Here is a 19425-nt window from a genome sequence, read left to right as displayed (position 1 = left end):
TTATCTCCCATTTAAAACGCATACAATCTCAAATAAAACAAGTTATTCCGAATCATCTTCAAGACTCTTGCTTAAAAAGTTAACAGATGACCAAAATCTTAAGTTTTGAAATAAAAAGAGCCTAGTTCTTAGTATTAAATACTTTTAAAAATAAAGTGCTCCTAAAATTAAGAAGGAATCACCTAAAATTAAGTTCTATTTTTAATAAAGCCATTAAGAATATTACTGATTTATTAACCACTACTAAGTCTTCCCTGGTGGCTCAGACAGTGAAGAATCTGCCTACAATGCAGGAGACCAGTGTTTGACCCCTGAGTTGGGAAGATCCCCTGGAGACAGAAATGTCTACCCACTCCAATATCCTTGTCTGGAGAATTCCATGGACAGAAGAGCCTGGTGGGCTGCACTCCATAGGGTTGCAGAGAGTAGGACACAACTGAGTGACTAACACTTTCACTTTCAACCACTATTGACTTATGAAGAAATATTTCTTTCCCATTTATGATGTTTATAACCCAAATAATGTCATATATAAACTTTATAGATTATAATAAAGTAGCAATTGAAACAATATAAATTATCTGGAACCAAATTAACTGATTTTAACTACTCAAGACACCCTAGGTTAAAAACGAGAAAGACTGATAAGCACACCATTAAAACCAAGTGAAGACTGCAAATGCTACTTATTCACAACTTCCTTAAATAATGATAAAGATGCCATGTTTTAAAAAATAAAAGTCTTACCAAATTAGAAGGGACAGACACCTTTGGAAATAATTTTTTGAGAACTTCTTTAGCTTCTAACTCAACAGCTTCCACGTGTTGTTGTCTTTCCTAAAGCAGAGGAAGCCCAAATCAAACTCAGAAGATTACAGAATTGAAAAATAAAAAAGCTACAGTCTTTTAAGCTTAAAGGAAGAAAAGGCAAATGTATTTTTTAAATTCTTATTACTGACAAATGTTCAAATTTCCCATTCTGAAATATCAAAATGCTTACATAAGAAAAAAATCTGCAAAATCTCAAAAGCATCCTAAGTAACAAGTAATGTCTTATATTAATCAAGCTAAGGCAATATCTGACAATATGAACATTTTCCTTGCCATCAAGTGATACCCCTCCAGGAACAATTCAAAAACCAAACCAAAACAAAAAACACTTCCTACAGCTAAAACAAGCTACATGCAAAATATATGCATCTGGGTGACATAACTGAGGCTGGCAAGTCTCTTTCCAAAAAATACATCACTGATGGATACCATGGGATTAAAATGGCAACTTTGATACTTCCAGTTTCAAGGTCATGTGAAGCTATTTATGCTAAACAAAAGGGGAAAAAAGAACCACCAAAATTTGACCAGTGTACATATGAGAAAAGGAATAAAGAGAAAGGGGAAAAATTAATGGTATACTACTTCACCAATGCCATACATCAAGAAAACTAATTCTGACACATATTCATGGACTCTGTCAGCTATAAATTTAAAGATAAGTATTACAAATGCATGTCTAGATTTGGTGATTTCAAATCCAAGTCTAATGGGTATCAATGATTAATTCAAAGCTGCAGTTTGTCAAAATTAGGATAATGATTTGATCACACAAAAAATATATATATAATATTCAAATTATCTCTACAAGATTTAAGAAAGACATCTATAAAAATACACATCTAAACAAAGCCAAGAAAATCATCTCAAAACACTGGTGAAGTTCAACAGGTGACAAGAAGGCAAGCAAGCGAGCAAGATCTCAGGCCTACCTTCCCCCATTATTTAAGCTGACCTTTCAAATCTATTACAGATTTTAGATCTATTACAGATTTAAGATACACACACTTCAATTTAAGAAAATCTAACAGTATAAAAAATCTAAAGTTATATAATAAGAAGCTAGAGATCAATCATATTCTGTACATACAAAATGCTGTTACTTCACTCAGAATAGTGGCAGGATTTTAAATAGAATATTTAATAGAGTATTTTCAATAATTCAATGAGTTTTAATGGAATATTTTCAATAACTCAATAAAGTCCACAATTTTTCAGAAATATACCCATCTAACTGCATAAAATAAGGTATATTCATTTAAGGAAAATGATTAACAGCTAACTCAGAAACAATCAAGAGCTCATTTCTATCATCTGACCCTAGAAGTGGTGGGCTTCCCTGATTGCTCAGCGGATAAAGAATCCGTCTGTAAAGCAAGAAACACAGGAGACAGGGGTTTGATCCCTGGGTCTGGAAGATGCTCTGGAGAAGGAAATATTTTTGCCTGAAAAATCCCATGGCCAGAGGAGTGGTGGGCTACAGTCCATGGGGTCACAAAGAGTTGGACATGACTGAGCAACAAAGCACAGAAGCAGTAGAGCAACCTCTAAAGGAAATCAGTTAAGAAGAGAGACTGTGGGACAGAAAACTTTTTGAAAATTCCCCAAGGGAAAAATAATCTAACTAAAGGAAATAGGTGTCTAATTTGTAACTAACAAGAACAAAGGTGTACTAACAAGTTAGGTAAAAAGTTTTCATTTGACATAGTAGTTTGGTTGTGAATAGCAATTTCCATTCCACCTTAAAATCTGGAAAAGATAGAACTGAAAATTGCATCATTATCATTACTTCCTTACTATTACAATTTCCTTACTATTTTTATCTAATCTAAGTGTAATAGTGTGTGAAATGTCTTTCCTGTGAACCTGTCATTTACAGTGGCTCCTCAAGAACATTTACTCCTTATAGTACAACTTGTAGTCTATAGGTTCATCAGTATCACTTTACACCTATGCTATCTCAGGACTATCTAAATACACACATTAAAACAGAGAAAGAGTATAAAATCTATGCTCTATAGATCACTAGCCATGCAAGAGGCCATCATGCATTTGGTGATGAGGTTTGAAACATGGATAAATTCTTATATTCATCACCAAATACATGGTAAAACAAATTCTAGTTTTCTTTTGGAATCATAACATGCAAGAATGCCTATGACAAGTGGTATATAACTTCTTGTAGGAATAGCATGATATTAAGAGTTTAGCACTTTGTAGATAACCAGCCTCATTAACAAAATAAAAGCTAAAAGGGAGCTCTTATCAGTGAAAACCAAAGTTATAGAAACAATCAGAAACTATACAGAGCCCCTACTGCTGAGAGAGCTGACTGTGGCCCCCGACAGTGAAACAATAATGTCCAAGCTGGCCTGGATTTCTCTATTCTCTGGCTTGGATTTCTCTGGTCCCAATATTTGCTAGCTGTCTCAAATCAAGGTTTTAGCGAAAATTACGGCCTGATGAGTAAGTATATAACTAAACACAAATCCATTACACTAAAGGAAATATAACTACAAACATATATTTGATTAAAATTTTTATTAAAATTCTACTCTGCTTTTTAAAAAGTCCTTCAAATGTCATAAAGAACTACATTTAAAATTCAGCGTAGTACCTTAGCACACAAAATATGTGCTAAGACACTTCTAGAATACTTCTAGATACTTCTAGAATGCTGAATTGAATAACATAATGAACTTTAACCCATAACAAAAATTCAATAATTCTGTTCCAAGTTTATTCTTGGTAGGAATTTTCAAAATTCTTGAAACTGCCCCATTTATTTCTTTCAATCTTTAAATTCAACTTCTCAATTATAATTGATTAGAAATCTTTAAATCCATGGAACAAACTGAACTCAGGGAGAATTCTTAATCATTTGTAAGACAGAGGGGGATATATGTTTCAGGAGTACTTTATATACTCCGGTTAAGAGAATTATCCCTTATACTAATACTGTATACTAAACATATATGCATCATTACTGTCCAGCCACTTAAAAACCTAGTTTAATTTCATCTCTTCTAAGGGACCATGCCCAACAACACACCCAAAATTGATGCCTTCCCTGTACTTCCTGTGCTTCCCTGTACTTCCCTGACTTTCATCGTTTTCCACCTTGTTTGAGTCATCTTGGTATGCCTCAGAGAATCTAGGAGAGTCCACTAGGTGTGTGTTTGTTAATTAGATTAGATCTTTTTGGCTCAGAGTTTTCACCAAGTTCTCTTAACCAACCCAAGAGGTACACTCTGTCTGACAAGTGCTTACATTGGTAGCATAGGCCTCCTGAGACTCTTAAGCTTAAAGCAGTAATCACCAAAGCTCAAAATATCAGGTAATCACAACAAAACCGCATGCCCAAAATTAAAGCTTCAAGGAGTAGGCAAAAAAAGCAAAGATGAGAGAGGTGGTAGTATGGATGGTAAGGAGATTTTATATTTAAATTGCAGTAAAATTAAATGCTTTAGTCGGATTTTAAGACAAGCTGCAGATTTTCTCTGTTCAGTGGATCGTGTCTAGGAGTTAGCATTACAACCTTGGAAGTCTTGTTCACTTTGTCCTGCAGCAATTTTTCAGTTGATGCCAATGCTTCCATTGCTTCCCAGTTTTTCTCCCGAAGGTCCTAATCATTTTTAGAAAGAATGATTTCAGTTTATCCATTATTGAAATATTTTTGCTTTTTGCTTCATCAGTATTTTGCACTGCATTTAAATGCTGGTTATTGCAAAATTATTTCAATGGGAAAATATGTATATTAGCAAAAAAACAAAAAGCAATGTTTAGAAGTTTGAATGAGAAAATAAAGATGCCCACTTCCCATGTTTTAGTATACACACCAAATATGCCAGCTTTAAAGTAATTACTATGCACACAAGACGAAGAAGAAAGCATTCAAAAGTAAGCACAGAAACCAAGATTACAAATATAATTTCAGGTACATCGAATATCAAAGGATTAAGGACAGAACAAATACACAAGTATTACAAAAGGCTTTAAATATGATTTTTAAACAGGACCCAGTATCATTCATGGGACTTTCCACTGCAGCATAACAATTTTTCCTCTAAATATGTTTTATTGATTTAACACATTTCGTAGGAATGACATAGGAATTCACTGTATTTCTCTATGTTTCTTGGCATGGTCAAATGTGCATACCAAAAAACAACCTGACAGGAACTGCACAAGCTTCTTGATCAAGGCAAACAGGAAGGCTAGAAAGCTATAAAACCCATTCTTTTGTAAGAGAAAGAAGCTGAGCTCTGAAAGATCTATTTTAAAAGCATTTCATTAGCAAATAGTAATAAGGACAATCTGCTATATTTCCATATTTCTTCAGATTCAGAAATCTAAAAAGATTAAAAACAAAAACTAAAAAGCCAATAACCACTATGTATTGAATGCTTACTTGTGTGTCCAACACTGTACCTGGCACTTCACATAAATTTTCATTAATCCTCATAACAACCCGAAGAGGTACGTATTCCCATTTTATAGATGGCAAAACCATAGCTCAGGTAAGTTAATAAACATAACCACGTGTACAAGGCAAATGAGGCAGAAATAGAACGGACTGACGTCACAATCTGCTGGCCTCCAGGGTCCTGGCTCTTTTCACATGCTGCAATGCCTCCAGCACTGCTACTGCTGCTGCATTCAACTGGCATTACTATGCCTTCCTTATCTTACAATTCCAATCATAAAACAAAGCTAAGATGTCAACAGTAATACTGGCAAATTCATCTCAGGTTTTTTGGCCAAGCAATGCTATTAGTAACGTTACAAACACACAAAGGGCAATTCACGTACCTAATTTTGACAAACTCAGGGGAGCAGAAACATGTCAACTTGTTAAATTAACAAATTAATGCAAACTTTGAAAAATCAAATTTCATTAGAAAATACTGGCTTAGATTTCAATAACATTTCTAACTTTGCTTAAGTCTTAACAATGAAACTTGTGTGTGCAAAAATTCTTCATCTAGCAAAAATGCTTAGAAAAATTCTGCTTAAAGGTGGTGTCTTCTGATCAGAGAGACTTAAAGAAACTTATCTAAATTTACTATTTGTCAATATTTCTCAGGGCACTATCCCATCCATTCTAACCTAAATGTATTCAGGTTGTGAGGCCTCAAACATGCTTAAATCACCAAAATTTGAAAACACCTCTCAGTTTAAAAAAGGAAGTGCCAGAGACTTCAAAAGACACATAAATATTGAAAATGGTAAGTTTGAATTCTGGCATTATTTTTATAGTTTACAAAAAGGCTAGCCCAGTCAAAAAAAGAAAAGCCTTTAAGATAATGAGCTGAAAGAATAATTTTCCAGTAAAAGTTCAACAGAAAGTAAACTATAGGGTTTTTTTTAAGCTGAAGCTATAATAATTCTAACTTGAATATTTAAATATTCAGATGTGTACAAAATGGACTTTTCACTTACTCATTTTAAAAAAAAATCTACTCTCTAATAAAGTGATTTCCCCAATAATGTTCTCAAAAAACCTACACACAAAACAATACTTTCCTACAAAGATGAAGAAATTTAAAGTAAAAGTAGATTAAAATAATTCTAATCCATGGATTTCAGTGAAATAATAATAATAAGCTTTATTCTGATAAAGACTTGCTTACATTATTTTTCTTCCTCTGGTGTTCAACAGCATCCTTCAAAGAATCTAACTCATTTTCGAGATCAGTTATTTCCTTGTCTTTTTCTGAAATTCTAAACCAGAAAATGGATTTATATAACAGTATTTTAGGTAAACAGTGAACATAGTATTAGTTACTACAAACTAAAAACAGCAAGTAGGTGATGCTTTGAAAAATGCAGTAACCCAGGCAAACTCTTTAAGCTAACTACAGCTACCACAGAAAATCCATTTTCAGGATGAATTCTTATTTTCAGAAATAAATAAAACTTTACAGTATGATATGTTGACATTTATGCTAAAAAGAAATCATCCCCTAAGAAACAGTTCATGAATACATGAACTGCTATAGTTGTAGACTTCTATTTTTAACTAGGGCAGTGAAGTAGCTATTTTCACAAGAGTAAAAAGTGATGTAGGTGCACTCCCTTAAATTTTTTTTTTCAGAAGGTAATGAAGTCAATTATGACTTTCAGTGGCTCACAATAAAAGTATGACATTAACGTAAGGTAGGTGTTCTCTTTTCACTTTCATAACAGTCTTAAGATTCATGTTATTTTGGTTCTGTCAAATGACTTAGTTACTTCTCAGAAATGCAGAAAGAAATGGCAAAGATTTACACTTTGATTCTGTTATAGCTGAGAAGTAGCTAGGGTAGAAAATTTAATTACAAATACCTCTTCCCTAAGAATAAGGCTCTATATAAGGGGTTCGCAAACTAGAGTTCTGGGCAAGACCCACAGTCTAGTTTTGTATGGACCTCAAGCCAAGACCTGATTTTATGTTTTTAAAGAATTGTGGGGAATAAAGGAAAAAAAGAGTATGAAACTATGTGGCCCACAAAGCCTAAAATATTCACTATCAGGCCATTTATTAAAAAGAAGTTTGCTTGTCGACACTTGTTCTACATAGACAAACTCAAGACCCAATTTAACAGTACATAATTCTAAACTAGTAACTTTGTAAACCACCAACTTTGTAAACAAGTCAAGATGGAAGAACGTATAGATATATCACTGAATATACTTAATGTGGCTGACATTTAACATGTTGAAGCATACCAACTTATCTGAAATGACCTTAAATAAAATCTTTTAGAGAAAAATACAGACCCACAATAAAAATGTTTCAGCTTAAAAAAAAACAAAAAAACTCCTTAAAAGAGAGCAACCATAAAGATTACAAGATTTGTTTTTTTAATGCAGAAGCTAAACCAAAATTTGCATGGTTCAATTCTATAATGATACCAGTAGAATAAGTGAGATAATTTAAGGTGAATTAGCAAAGGTTTCAAAGTATACCTATATGTGATTAGATATTTTCTGAAAATTGCCTGAAAAACCAGTATCACACTCAACAAAACGTTCAAAGAAATCCAAATATTTAATACCATAAAAGGTACATCAGCTTAGCCAAAGACACAGCTAAGGTCTTTGATCTACTATCCAAGAAATCCAAATAAAACTATAGGGGAGTATCTGCAATTACATTAAATTGCTTATCTGAGAACTCTGTAGTAACAAAAATTTACCACTTTTCAAATTGTGAATAAAAATTATTACTTACACTTTTAACAGTTCTTCATGAGGGGGAAAAGAAGATGCCTATTAAAAGAGTTCAATGTTACTTTAAAACAAAGCTTTCCAGAAGACTGCAAATAATTAAAACTCTTCTCAGACATAAATTAAGACAACACCAAAGGTAAAACTATGGAATAATTATATGCCAACAAAAAGTAATTTTAATAAAAACATGTACACATTTATAAAACGTCCTGAATGTTAAATCAAATCTTCATTGTCACTATATTCTTAAAACTTTTCACTTAAACATATATTAGTTTCCTATCAGGTGCAAAGCACTAGTTAATATCTTAAATTTTCCTAATGCACAATTCATATTTGACCATGTTAAGTTTCCAAAAGTAAAAACAATAAAACCATTAATGAAGGAAAGGTTAGGTAACTTGCATATAAAAAATTTTACATAATATTTATATATTATGTACATAGTCCTTCATATACAGTATTTATTCTTGATGACAATCTCCCAAACTAAACTACTATAAACTTCTTGTTGACAAGGATGCTAATTCTTTTGTCCTTCAAAACATACATAAGATAAATATACAGTATTTATCCTTGATGACAATCTCCCAAACTAAACTACTATAAACTTCTTGTTGACAAGGATGCTAATTCTTTTGTCCTTCAAAACATACATAAGATAAATTAATTTAAAGACTATTTTGGTAACATTAATTTAAAAAAATACACATCATATTTTTACCAAGCAGAATTATACTTTGAAAAAGTATTTTGAATAGTGGTAAATTATTACTTATAATATTACATATTTCTTAGTTTCTCTCCCATTGTAGATGTTCTGAGAAAAGGGAAAGAAGTAAGGCATACACAGTTTTAAACTGACCTCTAAAGGATTTTATCTGACTTCCTAAGGAAAGGATTCTAAAGAATCTGAAAACACAGACACAGATATGAAACAGAGCTGGACTATATATATATATATTGTGGATACTTTATAAACTATAGATTACCATATCTTGGCTATGACATAGCAAATTGCTTTATATTTTAGGAAATTTGATAAACAGTTATAAATAAATAAAACAATGAAAAGGCAAAAGTCATGAGTCATAAAATTTTTACCACATAAATAAAAGGCAAGGCATCTAACAGAACCTACCTGTTGGTAGTTTTGTTGCTTAAGCTCTTCAATTTGGGACTTACACAATTTGTTTTCATCTTGTACTTCCTATTTAAACAAAAATTAAACAGGAATACAGAAATTTCATTTTCAATATAAACTTTAAAACATATCACACAAGCCAGGCAAAATTTAAAATAATAAAGATTTTCCAACAGTATAATAAGCCCTATATTAAAACACTTTCCCCAGGTGGCAAGAGTGGTAAAGAACCTGCTTGCCAATGCAGGAGACAGATGAGAAGCAGGCTTGATCCCTGGGTGGGGAAGATCCCTTAGGCCCAAGGACATGGCAAGCCACTCCAGAATTCTTGCCTGAAGAATCCCATGGACAGAGGGGCCTGGCAGGCTATAGTCCATAAAGTCACAAAGAGTCAGATGCTACTGAGGCAATTTAGCACACACACATGCATAAAATTGGAACAATTAAATTATTCTGTACTCTCTAGGGAGTATGTCTCAATGGAAGAAATTCAGAAACAAACCCAAACACCTGTAGGAATTTACTACAGGGTGATACCTCAAATCAGTAGGGCAAATTCTACTGAAATTTTATACTGGATATATCTTTGTGTGGGGGATCTCCATTCTGAAGATCAGCCGTGGGATTTCTTTGGAAGGAATGATGCTAAAGCTGAAACTCCAGTACTTTGGCCACCTCATGCGAAGAGTTGACTCATTGGAAAAGACTGATGCTGGGAGGGACTGGGGGCAGGAGGAGAAGGGGACAACAGAGGATGAGATGGCTGGATGGCATCACTGATTCAACGGACATGAGTCTGAGTGAACTCCAGGAGTTGGTGATGGACAGGGAGGCCTGGCGTGCTGTGGTTCATGGGGTCGCAAAGTCAGACACGACTGAGCGACGGAACGGAACTGGACTGTCCTACAGACTGTAGGGTGTTTAGCAGCATCCACAGCCTCCAGCCGCTAGGTGCAGCAGCACCACTCGACCAGCTGTGACAGCCAAAAATGCCTCCAAATACTGGGGCAAGGGCGGAGGGGGACCAATGCAGTAAAGCAATAACAGATTACTTAAAAATGTAGCTTGTCTTTTGTTTTTTAAGGTTGAAATGCTAATTTCATAACTTAAATTACATGTGAATAAAACATCTAAGCAAAAATAAATAAATTATAAACAGTATTAGAAAAAACCATGTGAAAACATTCTTATGATCACAGAAGGGAAGATAAATTCAAGACTTCAAACTCAGAAAATTACTTATATCTGAGTACGTAAAAGTTTTAAACTTCTAAGGTGGTGGGGGGAGGGGACAAAGGAAGTCAAAAGAAAAACTTATATTGCCCCACATATGACAGAAGGCTAATTTCTCTTATTATGTAAAAAGGATCTTACTAAATTAGTTTTTTAAAAAGTCAACCAAGAGGAGGAAATTAGGAAACTCATTTACAAATACTCATATACAAAGAAGAGTGTTTAACTTCTCTCACTCTTGTTTAGTCACTAAGTCACTGGTAGCGTCCATGTCCAACTCTTTTGTAACCCTATGGACTGTAGCCTACCAGGCTCCTCTGTCCATGGGATTTCCCAATCTCCCAGGCAAGAATATTTGAGTGGGTAGGCATTTCCTTCTCCAGGGATTGAACCTACATCTCCTGCACTGGCAGGAGGATTCTTTACCAATGAGCCCACCTGGGGAGCTCTACTTTTCTCACTAGCAAATGTAAATTAAAATAATCTAACCATCTTTCAAGCAGAATATCAAATCTTTTATCTTCATCAGTATTGACGAGGTTGAAAAGGAATGGCTCTCTGTTGCAGAATGTAATTTAGTCGCTGTAGTTCAGTTGTTTAATTGAGTGTAATTTAGTTGTTTAGTTGTAATTCAGTCTATCACAGAGTGTAAATTAGTAAAAACACTTGAAAGGGCAATTTAGCATCATCTGACAAAATTTTAAATGAATCTACTTGGGTACAAAAGGGAACCTGTCAGAACCAACCGTTGGAGCAGAAAATGTGAAAACAAGTATGTGAGACAACGTTGTTGCTATTCAGTCGCTCAGTTGTGTCAGATTCTTTGCGACCCATGGACTGCAGCACACCAGGCTTCCCTGTCCTTCACAATCTCCCAGAGTTTGTTCAAACTCATGTCCATTGAATTAGTGATGCCATTCAACCATCTCATCCTCTGTCATCCCCTTCTCCTCCTGCCTTCAATCTTTCCCAGCATCGGGGTCTTTTCCAATGTGTTGGCTCTTCACATCAGGTGGCCAAAGTATTGGAGGTTCAGCATCAGTCCTTCAAATGAATATTCAGGACTGATTTCCTTTAGGATTAACTGGTTTGAAGGGACTCTCAAGAGTCTTCTCCAGCACCACAGTTCAAAAGCATCACTTCTTTGGCACTCAGCCTTCTTTCTGGTCCAACTCTCACATACATGCATGAGACACTGCAGACATCTAAAATATTCTATCACTTCAAAACAAAGTTCTATAAGGACTTTCAATACTAACTACGTGAAGATGACGTGATACTACTTTCTATTTTAACTATCACTTTCAAGAAGGGAAAAAACCCTCTGCATAAAACTTTCACCCAAAAGTTCACTTGCGGGAATTTTAAATACAGATCAAGTACTGTATAAGACCCAGCCTGCCAATGCAGGAGACATAAGAGATGTGGGTTCAATCCCTGGGTCAGGAAGGCCACCTGGAGAAGGGAATGGCAATTCACTCTAGTATTCTTGCCTAGGAAATCCCAAGGACCCAGGAGCCTGGTGGGCTACAGTCCCTAGGGTAGCAAAGAGTCAGAGACAACTGAAACAGCTTAGCATGGCACTGTAAGTACAGAAGGGGTGTGTGTTAAGGATACTCACCACAGAATTGTTTTAACAGGAAACACAACTCTAAATAATCTAGGTGTTCATAAACTAAGACTGGTGGAATAAATAATAATACAATCATACAAAAAATATAACAACATCATTAAACATTAAGATAAAAATGTGCTTATGTGGGAATACCTCAGAAAGATTACTGAGTGAGCAGAGGAGCAAAATACAAAAGTGTGTATGATTAAAAATACAGTGTATTTAAACACACACACACACTGTAAGCATGGGCACTTACTCAAAAGATACATAAACAAGTGACAGTAGTTATCTGAGGAATGAGACCCAGGGTCTGGGTGGGAAGGAATGTCATTTTGTATTCTATCTTCTTCTTTAGTAGTTAAAATTGTTTTCAAACATGCAAAGACAGTAACTCATATGATCATTCTAAGTAAATACATGTACCTGTAACAGCTTTGTTTTGCTAGAAAGATCACTCTCCCTCTCTTTTAGCATAGTTTCTAATCTCTTCATTTCATTTTCCTTTTCTTTCAACCTAGAATTTTTACAAAAATGTTTTATTTAGTTAGGTGAATTGGAGGAGCATGGAAGAATTTTAGGACAATGAACTTTTCCTTTTATGATTCTACAATGATAGACACATCATACATTTGTCAAAAACCTACAGAATGTACCACACAAACTGAACCCTAATGGATACTATGGACAGTTAATAACAATATACTGACTTCACCCATGAATTGTAACAAATTACCACACTAATATAAGATGTAAATAAGAAGAGACATGAGAGGGGAGGGTATACAGAAATTCTCTGTATTGCTCTCTCAATTTTCTCTGTAAACCTAAAAGTGCTCCCCCAAATATTGCATTAATTTTTTAATGTGAGGAAGAAATAAATCTAAAATCATACTTTAATGATCTATATACCACTAAGAGGGCTTCCCTTGTAGCTCAGTCGGTAAAGAATCTCCCTGCAATGCAGAAGATCTGGGTTTGATTCCTGGGTTGGGAAGATCCCCCGGAGAAGGAAATGGCAACTCACTCCAGTATTCTTGCCTGGAGAATCCCCGTGGACAGAGGAGCCTGGCAGGCTACAGTCCTTGGGGTCTCAAGAGTCAGACACGACTTAGCGACTAAACCACCAAGACCATACCACTAACAACACGCCTGAAACATGTCTCTCAGCTTTCTATTTGCAAATGACACAAAAGCACCTTGACAGTTACACAAGCCCACAAGATAAACAGTTGTATAAATGAGCAATATTAGTGCCACAAAGAGACATCCCCTTTCTCTTCAAGAAGATAATGAGGTAATAAATATCTTCAATATTTTACCTCTTTAAAGATAACAGCTTCAAAGAGCCACTTCTTAAACAACAATAAAGACTGAAAAGATCATATCTAAGCAAAAATCTCTTAAAAGTAATTAATAGAAGGCCAAAAAGATTAAGTCCAGATATACTTTTTACCACTTAGACCAATTTAAGAGAACAGACTTCATAGGATAAAAATTTTCTAGGATGAACAGATTAACACTTCCTTTGCTCACTGCACGTATGCTGCTGCTGCTAAATCACTTTAGTCGTCTCCAAAGCTTTGTGCCCCTATGGACTGTAGCCTGCCAGGCTCCTCTGTCCATAGGATTCTCCAGGCAAGAATACTGGGGCGGGTTCCTGTTTCCTCCTCCAGGGGATCTCCCTGACCCAGAGATCGAACCCACATCTCTTCCTGTCTCCTGCCTTGGCAGGTGGGTTTCTTTACCACTAGCGTCACCTGGGAAGCCCATGCTTATTAGATTAAATATTTTTACTACTCGGCTCATTAGACTGAATATTTTTACTATTTGGCACAATATGACTGATGTGACAAAAGATACTACTTTCCCCAAAGTGCAAGTTACTTTTATAGAAAGATTCCAGGTTCACTATCAAAATTATGGCTAAGATTATCTTCTGGTTAATTCAGAGATGTTGATCTCTCACGTAATAAAAATGATTTTAATTTTAAATAAATTTAACCTCTCTTTACAATAATTACATACTTCATTCAAAAAGAGGGTGAGACAGAGAACTTAAAACCAGTCTATATTAATAGAAAATGCATTTGAAGAGTTTGGAAAGGATAGTCTCCAGGAATCTGAAAGCATTTGAAAGGTCTCTGTTTTATTATACCAAATAGAGATTTATTTACCCTTGGATTATAATTCCTACTTAACAAGAAAGTTAAAGACTTAGAAGAAACTCATCATAATATTCAAGGACATTCAAGAAAATATTGAAAATTTCCTCTTTAAAATGCTAGCTAAAAGTATACTTACACAATCTGAAGTTCTTCAAATTGTGATGCAGAACACGCCTAAGAAACAGATTTCACATTTTTAATTCTAACGTCAAAAAGATCAGGTTCTACAACATATTATAGAATCAGTCACCAATAAAATAAAAACACAACTATCTGTGGTAGATTTAAGACTGAGCCATTCATAAAACAAAGAATGAATTTTCTTTAATTTTTAATATCCATTTGTTAAAGAATTACAGATTAATACACCACGTAAACAACAAACACTTAAAAAGGAGAATGAGAGTTCGTCTGAAAAAGTAAGGAGAGGAAATGCCTTTAGACTCAGGTTCACAAATGAGGCAGTGGTAGATTTGACAGGAATAAAAGTTAATTTTATTTTATCAACAACAATAAAACTATGATACCACAGTAATTTTTATGGCAAAAAAAAAAATCTCAGGAGAATATATTAACTTCTTTATTTTCTAGTACAGTAAAATAGAGATTCCTCATTTTTTATAAAATATGCTGGCAATCTGTTTATATTATACCTCTTGAAACTTATGCTGTGCAAATTCCTGAACATGAGTTTTTAAAGATTCGTTTTCTTCTTGAAGGTCCTGAAAAAGAATAAGTCTGAATAAAATTGATACTGAAATATGAAAAAGGATGTTACCTTTTATCTTTTTAACTTCTCACCTGTAGCCGTCTCCCTCTATTGTGTAGGTCTCTCTCCTTCTCTTCTAAAACCGTCTTCATGTGACTCATCTGTTCCTCCTTTCCTTTTAATCTAGCAGTAAGTTAATAAGAACTATCAATGAAAATGTTACGTGACCAAAGACAAAACACAGTAAAAGTATTGGAGATTGGAAAAGTATATTTCAGATTGTACTCATAACCCAAATTGATTAAATAAGCTAAAAAAGTAAATATCGTATGTATAAAGGCATATAAGATTTTGGAGACATCAAGCTGAGAAGCAGCTCTATTCCCACCCATTAACACACTGTTTAAGTCAATACCAGCAAATTTAGCTTATTATGACTAGAGTCTGGGTATGAAATATATAACCAGTTTCACAGTGGCTATTAAAATGAGCAAAGAGCAACATATCAGTTTAAGGTCAAGTTTAGATTATAAACCAGAAAAATAAGACTTCCACTGTATCCCCATTCCCATCAGTAAACCTGTAGGTTAAAGTCTAATGAAAAATTTAAGACCTTGAGGCCTTCAAGATATAATTTGATGTTCTTTAAAATATTACTTGAAATCAAATAAAAAGGAGTTAGGATTTTCATTATAATTTTATATTTAACTTGTGGGAAAGAAATATTAAAGGGAAGTGAGGAAGACGATACTTACAAGTTCTGAAGTTCCTGAACTTGAGAAGTGATAGATAACTGAAATGCAAAGCAGCAGAAAAAAAGTAACTCATTTTCTTTCAGTTTACTTTACTACACTTATGATAAACCTTAAACTGTGTACATTTCTAATCACAAAGATCCTAGTTGAATTATTCATGTCAAAATGAGATGACTTGATTTCACCCTCTCCTGACCCCAATGACAGTAAGAGTGAGAAATTTTACAAGGGTGTGTAGGGGGAGAAGAGACAAGGGATACAGTTATGAATGATAAGTCTAAGGCAAGTGACACTTCTAAAACTGTGAAAATTAGAATATTAACTGTCCACATACCTCCCACAATGTCAGAGCACTTCTCTCCCAGTCGTCAAGGCCAACTCCTCAACAGTACTTTATGTAAGTGTGTGCTTAGTCTCAGTCATGTCCATCTCTTTGCGACCCCATGCACTGTAGCCCGCCAGGCCCCTGTCCATGGGGATTCTCCAGATAATAATACTGGAGTATTCCTTATACTCTCCTTTAATCTCCTCTTCTTATCATACACAATAAACAGGATCTCTTATTCCCCACTGTCTTCTCACAGTCCCTTCAGATATTGGCTTAGGTATCAGCTCCTCAGGAGGGGACTTTCTGAATTCTCAATCTCTGTTAGGAGTTTAATCATTTCCTCATACCTTATTTCATTCAACACATTATCTCCAACAAATAATACTTTAATAAGTAGGAGGAACTGAATAAACATTTCTAAATTAATCTGTTGGATAAATGCATGAATTATCTCTTCCATGCAATCTCAGTATTTCTTTCAATGAAACCTTATCAGATTAAATTCACCAAAACCACACACTTATTTCCAGTAACCACATCTACCTCTGAAATACCGCCATGAAATCTGTACTTTATTCTATAGGCAAAGGTTGAGTAATACATATAGTAAAAATATTTTGGAACATGCATTTTTAAAAAAAAAGTTTACCGAAGTGTTTTGTTTTGTTAAGTTGGCAAACTAAAATAAACATTACTACAGAAAACTTCCCAGAAAAAGAACTTTGACAATTAAAAGGTATATTGATTCAAATATTAAGAACTTTTCCTCAAATCAGGCAAAAATAATAAGCACAAAACTCAACATACTTACAACACACTACTAAAAAGTTTTTTTCTGAGTAACAAGAAAAAAACCAAATAGTTCATAAATACGTATATCTGTCATGCTATGGCTCTGGGATTTTTACCTGTTGAGCCTTTTCAAGCTGGATATTTCCTATTTCTTCTTTTAGAGCCTCTATTTCCTGTTTCAAATCCTTGACAATGACAAAACAGACAAGATTGGACAATGGAAACACAGAAATTGACATAAAATGCAATGTACAGACAAACACATGAAATTAAATGGTATTCACTAAAGTTGATAAACAAAAAAACAAAACATAGGTTTTATCTCTCTCAATACCTGAATAGTTTTCTCCTTATTAGCAACTTTGAGCAGTTCAGCTTCCAAAAGCTCTTCCACAGACTTGATCTTTCCGTCTTTTTCATGGATCCTTAAATAAGGAAATACAGGATTAAACGTAGACAGAAATCATCAAGACCCACCACAAAGATATAAAAACAGCACCAAAGCATGAACAAGTTCACCAAATCAATTCTCCCCATTTTAAGTAAAAGAAGAACTTGCAGCCAGGGAAAAACGCGTAAGAGTTCTTCCTAAACAAGAATTAAGCAGTAACTACTAGACGGCTGAAGCCTATACACACAAGGAGAAGCTGGTGACATGCTTCAAAAGAGCACAGGGAATGTAAGATTTGTATTCCAAAGAATACTGGGGAGAACTGAGTTCCTCTCAACAATATAGGCTTCTAGAGAGCTCTGAAAGCTATAGCAGAACTTATATACAATTATAGCATTAAACCTTACAGATACTTCAAGAAAACAACACATATAAAGAACTGCCCTTTATTCAATAGAACTTGTTTGTTAATAGTTCTTACTGCATAAAAAAATTAACAATTTGATACTCTAAGTTAATAAATGGGAGTCCATCATGGAAACCGATTTTTAACAATCACAAATTGCACTGGGAAAGTACAGCTAAGTTGCCTTATTCCAACAATGAAAAAATCCTAGCCATCTCAACTGCACAATAAAGTAAGACTTATGACCACGAAGAAAATGGAGCAAAAGAAAAAGACCAGCTTAATAATGTCATTACTTACACTTTCTTAAGTTCTTCAACTAGAGATGCAAAGGAAACCTAGAAATAGGAGGGTATCCTACTTAGTAATATGCTCAAAATATAAATGGGCCATAAATAGAAAAGTATGTTATTTTTTTAAATTAAAATTTCTACTATACCAAAATCTGGGAAAAATAAACCTGGGAATTAATTCTTTCCAGATTTTTCTGAACGTCAGAATTATGAAAAGCACTTTGAAAGTAAGGCGCTTTAAAGCTACTTATGGTAAGTATAGGTCAAAAGAAAAATCAGTGTATAAATATTAAAATTATTAACTCAATGATCCTAACCATATAAGGAGAAGATAGATAACCTCTTTTACTATTATTTAGAATTTTTACTTTACATATGGTATATTCAAAACCATCTATCATTACAGTAACAAGCAAGGACATGCTATCTGGAGTACTCTATCCAGTGTTTGCCATAAAGTCAGCGTTTACTAAACTGCAGCTCCTATTACTCACAATCAAGTCGCCAATCAATCACAGATTAAAACTGCAGATGACAAATACCATGGGGAAGGGAGGGACAAACAAGACTCGCTACTATGTTTGGTAACAGGCATGCCCACTGTTTACAAGAGAACAGTTATAAGATCTGTTTAACATATTACCTGATCATTTTGCTTGGCCTTTAAATCTTGAACTTCTTTTGTCAAAGATGAATTTTCTGTTCTCATTACCTTTTTCAAAGACACATAAGTACAACATACTTTAATTTTCTGAAAAAAACAACTACCTTCAAAATACAGTAGCTTCTCATTTTTCTCTAGCTGCTTCTTTTCCTTTCTGAAGGCCCAGAAATCTCAGTTGCTCTACATGTCTACAATTCTGTAACTTCCAGAGCCAGCCAAATAGAGTTTAAATTTGATTATCCTCTCAAGTATTTCTACTTATGTTTCCACAACCTGAAAACCACAAAGTATACCACTTGTCAAGTCACTTCTCGCCTTAAAATCAAATACACTGTTTACCCTATTTCTTCCAGCAATCCTATTCAAATTAAGTTACTTAAGGCTAACGATGGGGCATCCCAAGTGGTGCTAGAGGTAAAGAACCCACCTGCCAACGCAGGAGACATAAGAGATGTGGGTTTGATCCCTGGGTCAGGAAGATCCCCTGGAGGAGGACATGGCAACCCACTCCAGTATTCTTGCCTGGAGAATCCCAAGGACAGAAGAGCCTGGTGGGCTACAGTCCCTGGGATCGCACAGAGTCAGACATGACTGAAGCAACCTAGCACACACTCAGGCAAGGCTAATGATAACCGTAAAATGGAACTTCATTCTCTCCTTTCTCTGGTCTCTAACACTATTTCATGAACGTATCAACTCCACTAGTTACTATTATGACCAGTTACTGTTTGGTTACAATTCAGGCATGGGTGGAGGTGGGAAAGCACTAGAAACCATAATAACAGAATCTACTTCATTAAGGCAGTAAATGCTACAGTCAACCACACATCTTTCTATTTATAATAAAATCTTAAGTTTAATGAAAAAAGAACATCACATAA

At 34.6% G+C, this 19425-nt stretch overlaps 1 protein-coding gene across 4 annotated transcripts in view; it reads right to left on the bottom strand.

Moving 5' to 3' along the window:
- Nucleotides 1–19425, bottom strand: part of KTN1 (kinectin 1) — a 106247-nt gene that overhangs the window by 20874 nt on the left and 65948 nt on the right. For 2 of the 4 annotated variants that reach the window (XM_069596681.1, XM_069596682.1), the window contains exons 21-34: nucleotides 18524–18592; nucleotides 17888–17925; nucleotides 17125–17215; nucleotides 16907–16975; nucleotides 15671–15708; nucleotides 15008–15098; nucleotides 14860–14928; nucleotides 14343–14380; nucleotides 12465–12555; nucleotides 9188–9256; nucleotides 8048–8085; nucleotides 6465–6555; nucleotides 4370–4456; nucleotides 748–837 (exon numbers count right to left, since the gene is read on the bottom strand). In XM_069596681.1, the coding sequence (XP_069452782.1) occupies nucleotides 748–837; nucleotides 4370–4456; nucleotides 6465–6555; nucleotides 8048–8085; nucleotides 9188–9256; nucleotides 12465–12555; nucleotides 14343–14380; nucleotides 14860–14928; nucleotides 15008–15098; nucleotides 15671–15708; nucleotides 16907–16975; nucleotides 17125–17215; nucleotides 17888–17925; nucleotides 18524–18592 (969 nt within the window). The remainder of the gene's footprint in view (nucleotides 1–747; nucleotides 838–4369; nucleotides 4457–6464; nucleotides 6556–8047; nucleotides 8086–9187; nucleotides 9257–12464; nucleotides 12556–14342; nucleotides 14381–14859; nucleotides 14929–15007; nucleotides 15099–15670; nucleotides 15709–16906; nucleotides 16976–17124; nucleotides 17216–17887; nucleotides 17926–18523; nucleotides 18593–19425) is intronic. The other 2 variants (XM_069596683.1, XM_069596684.1) reach the window with 1 other exon arrangement.

Source organism: Ovis canadensis, chromosome 7, assembly GCF_042477335.2.
Source record: "Ovis canadensis isolate MfBH-ARS-UI-01 breed Bighorn chromosome 7, ARS-UI_OviCan_v2, whole genome shotgun sequence".
NCBI classification, from domain to species: Eukaryota; Metazoa; Chordata; class Mammalia; order Artiodactyla; family Bovidae; genus Ovis; species Ovis canadensis.
This window is presented reverse-complemented; position numbering and strand designations above follow the sequence as displayed.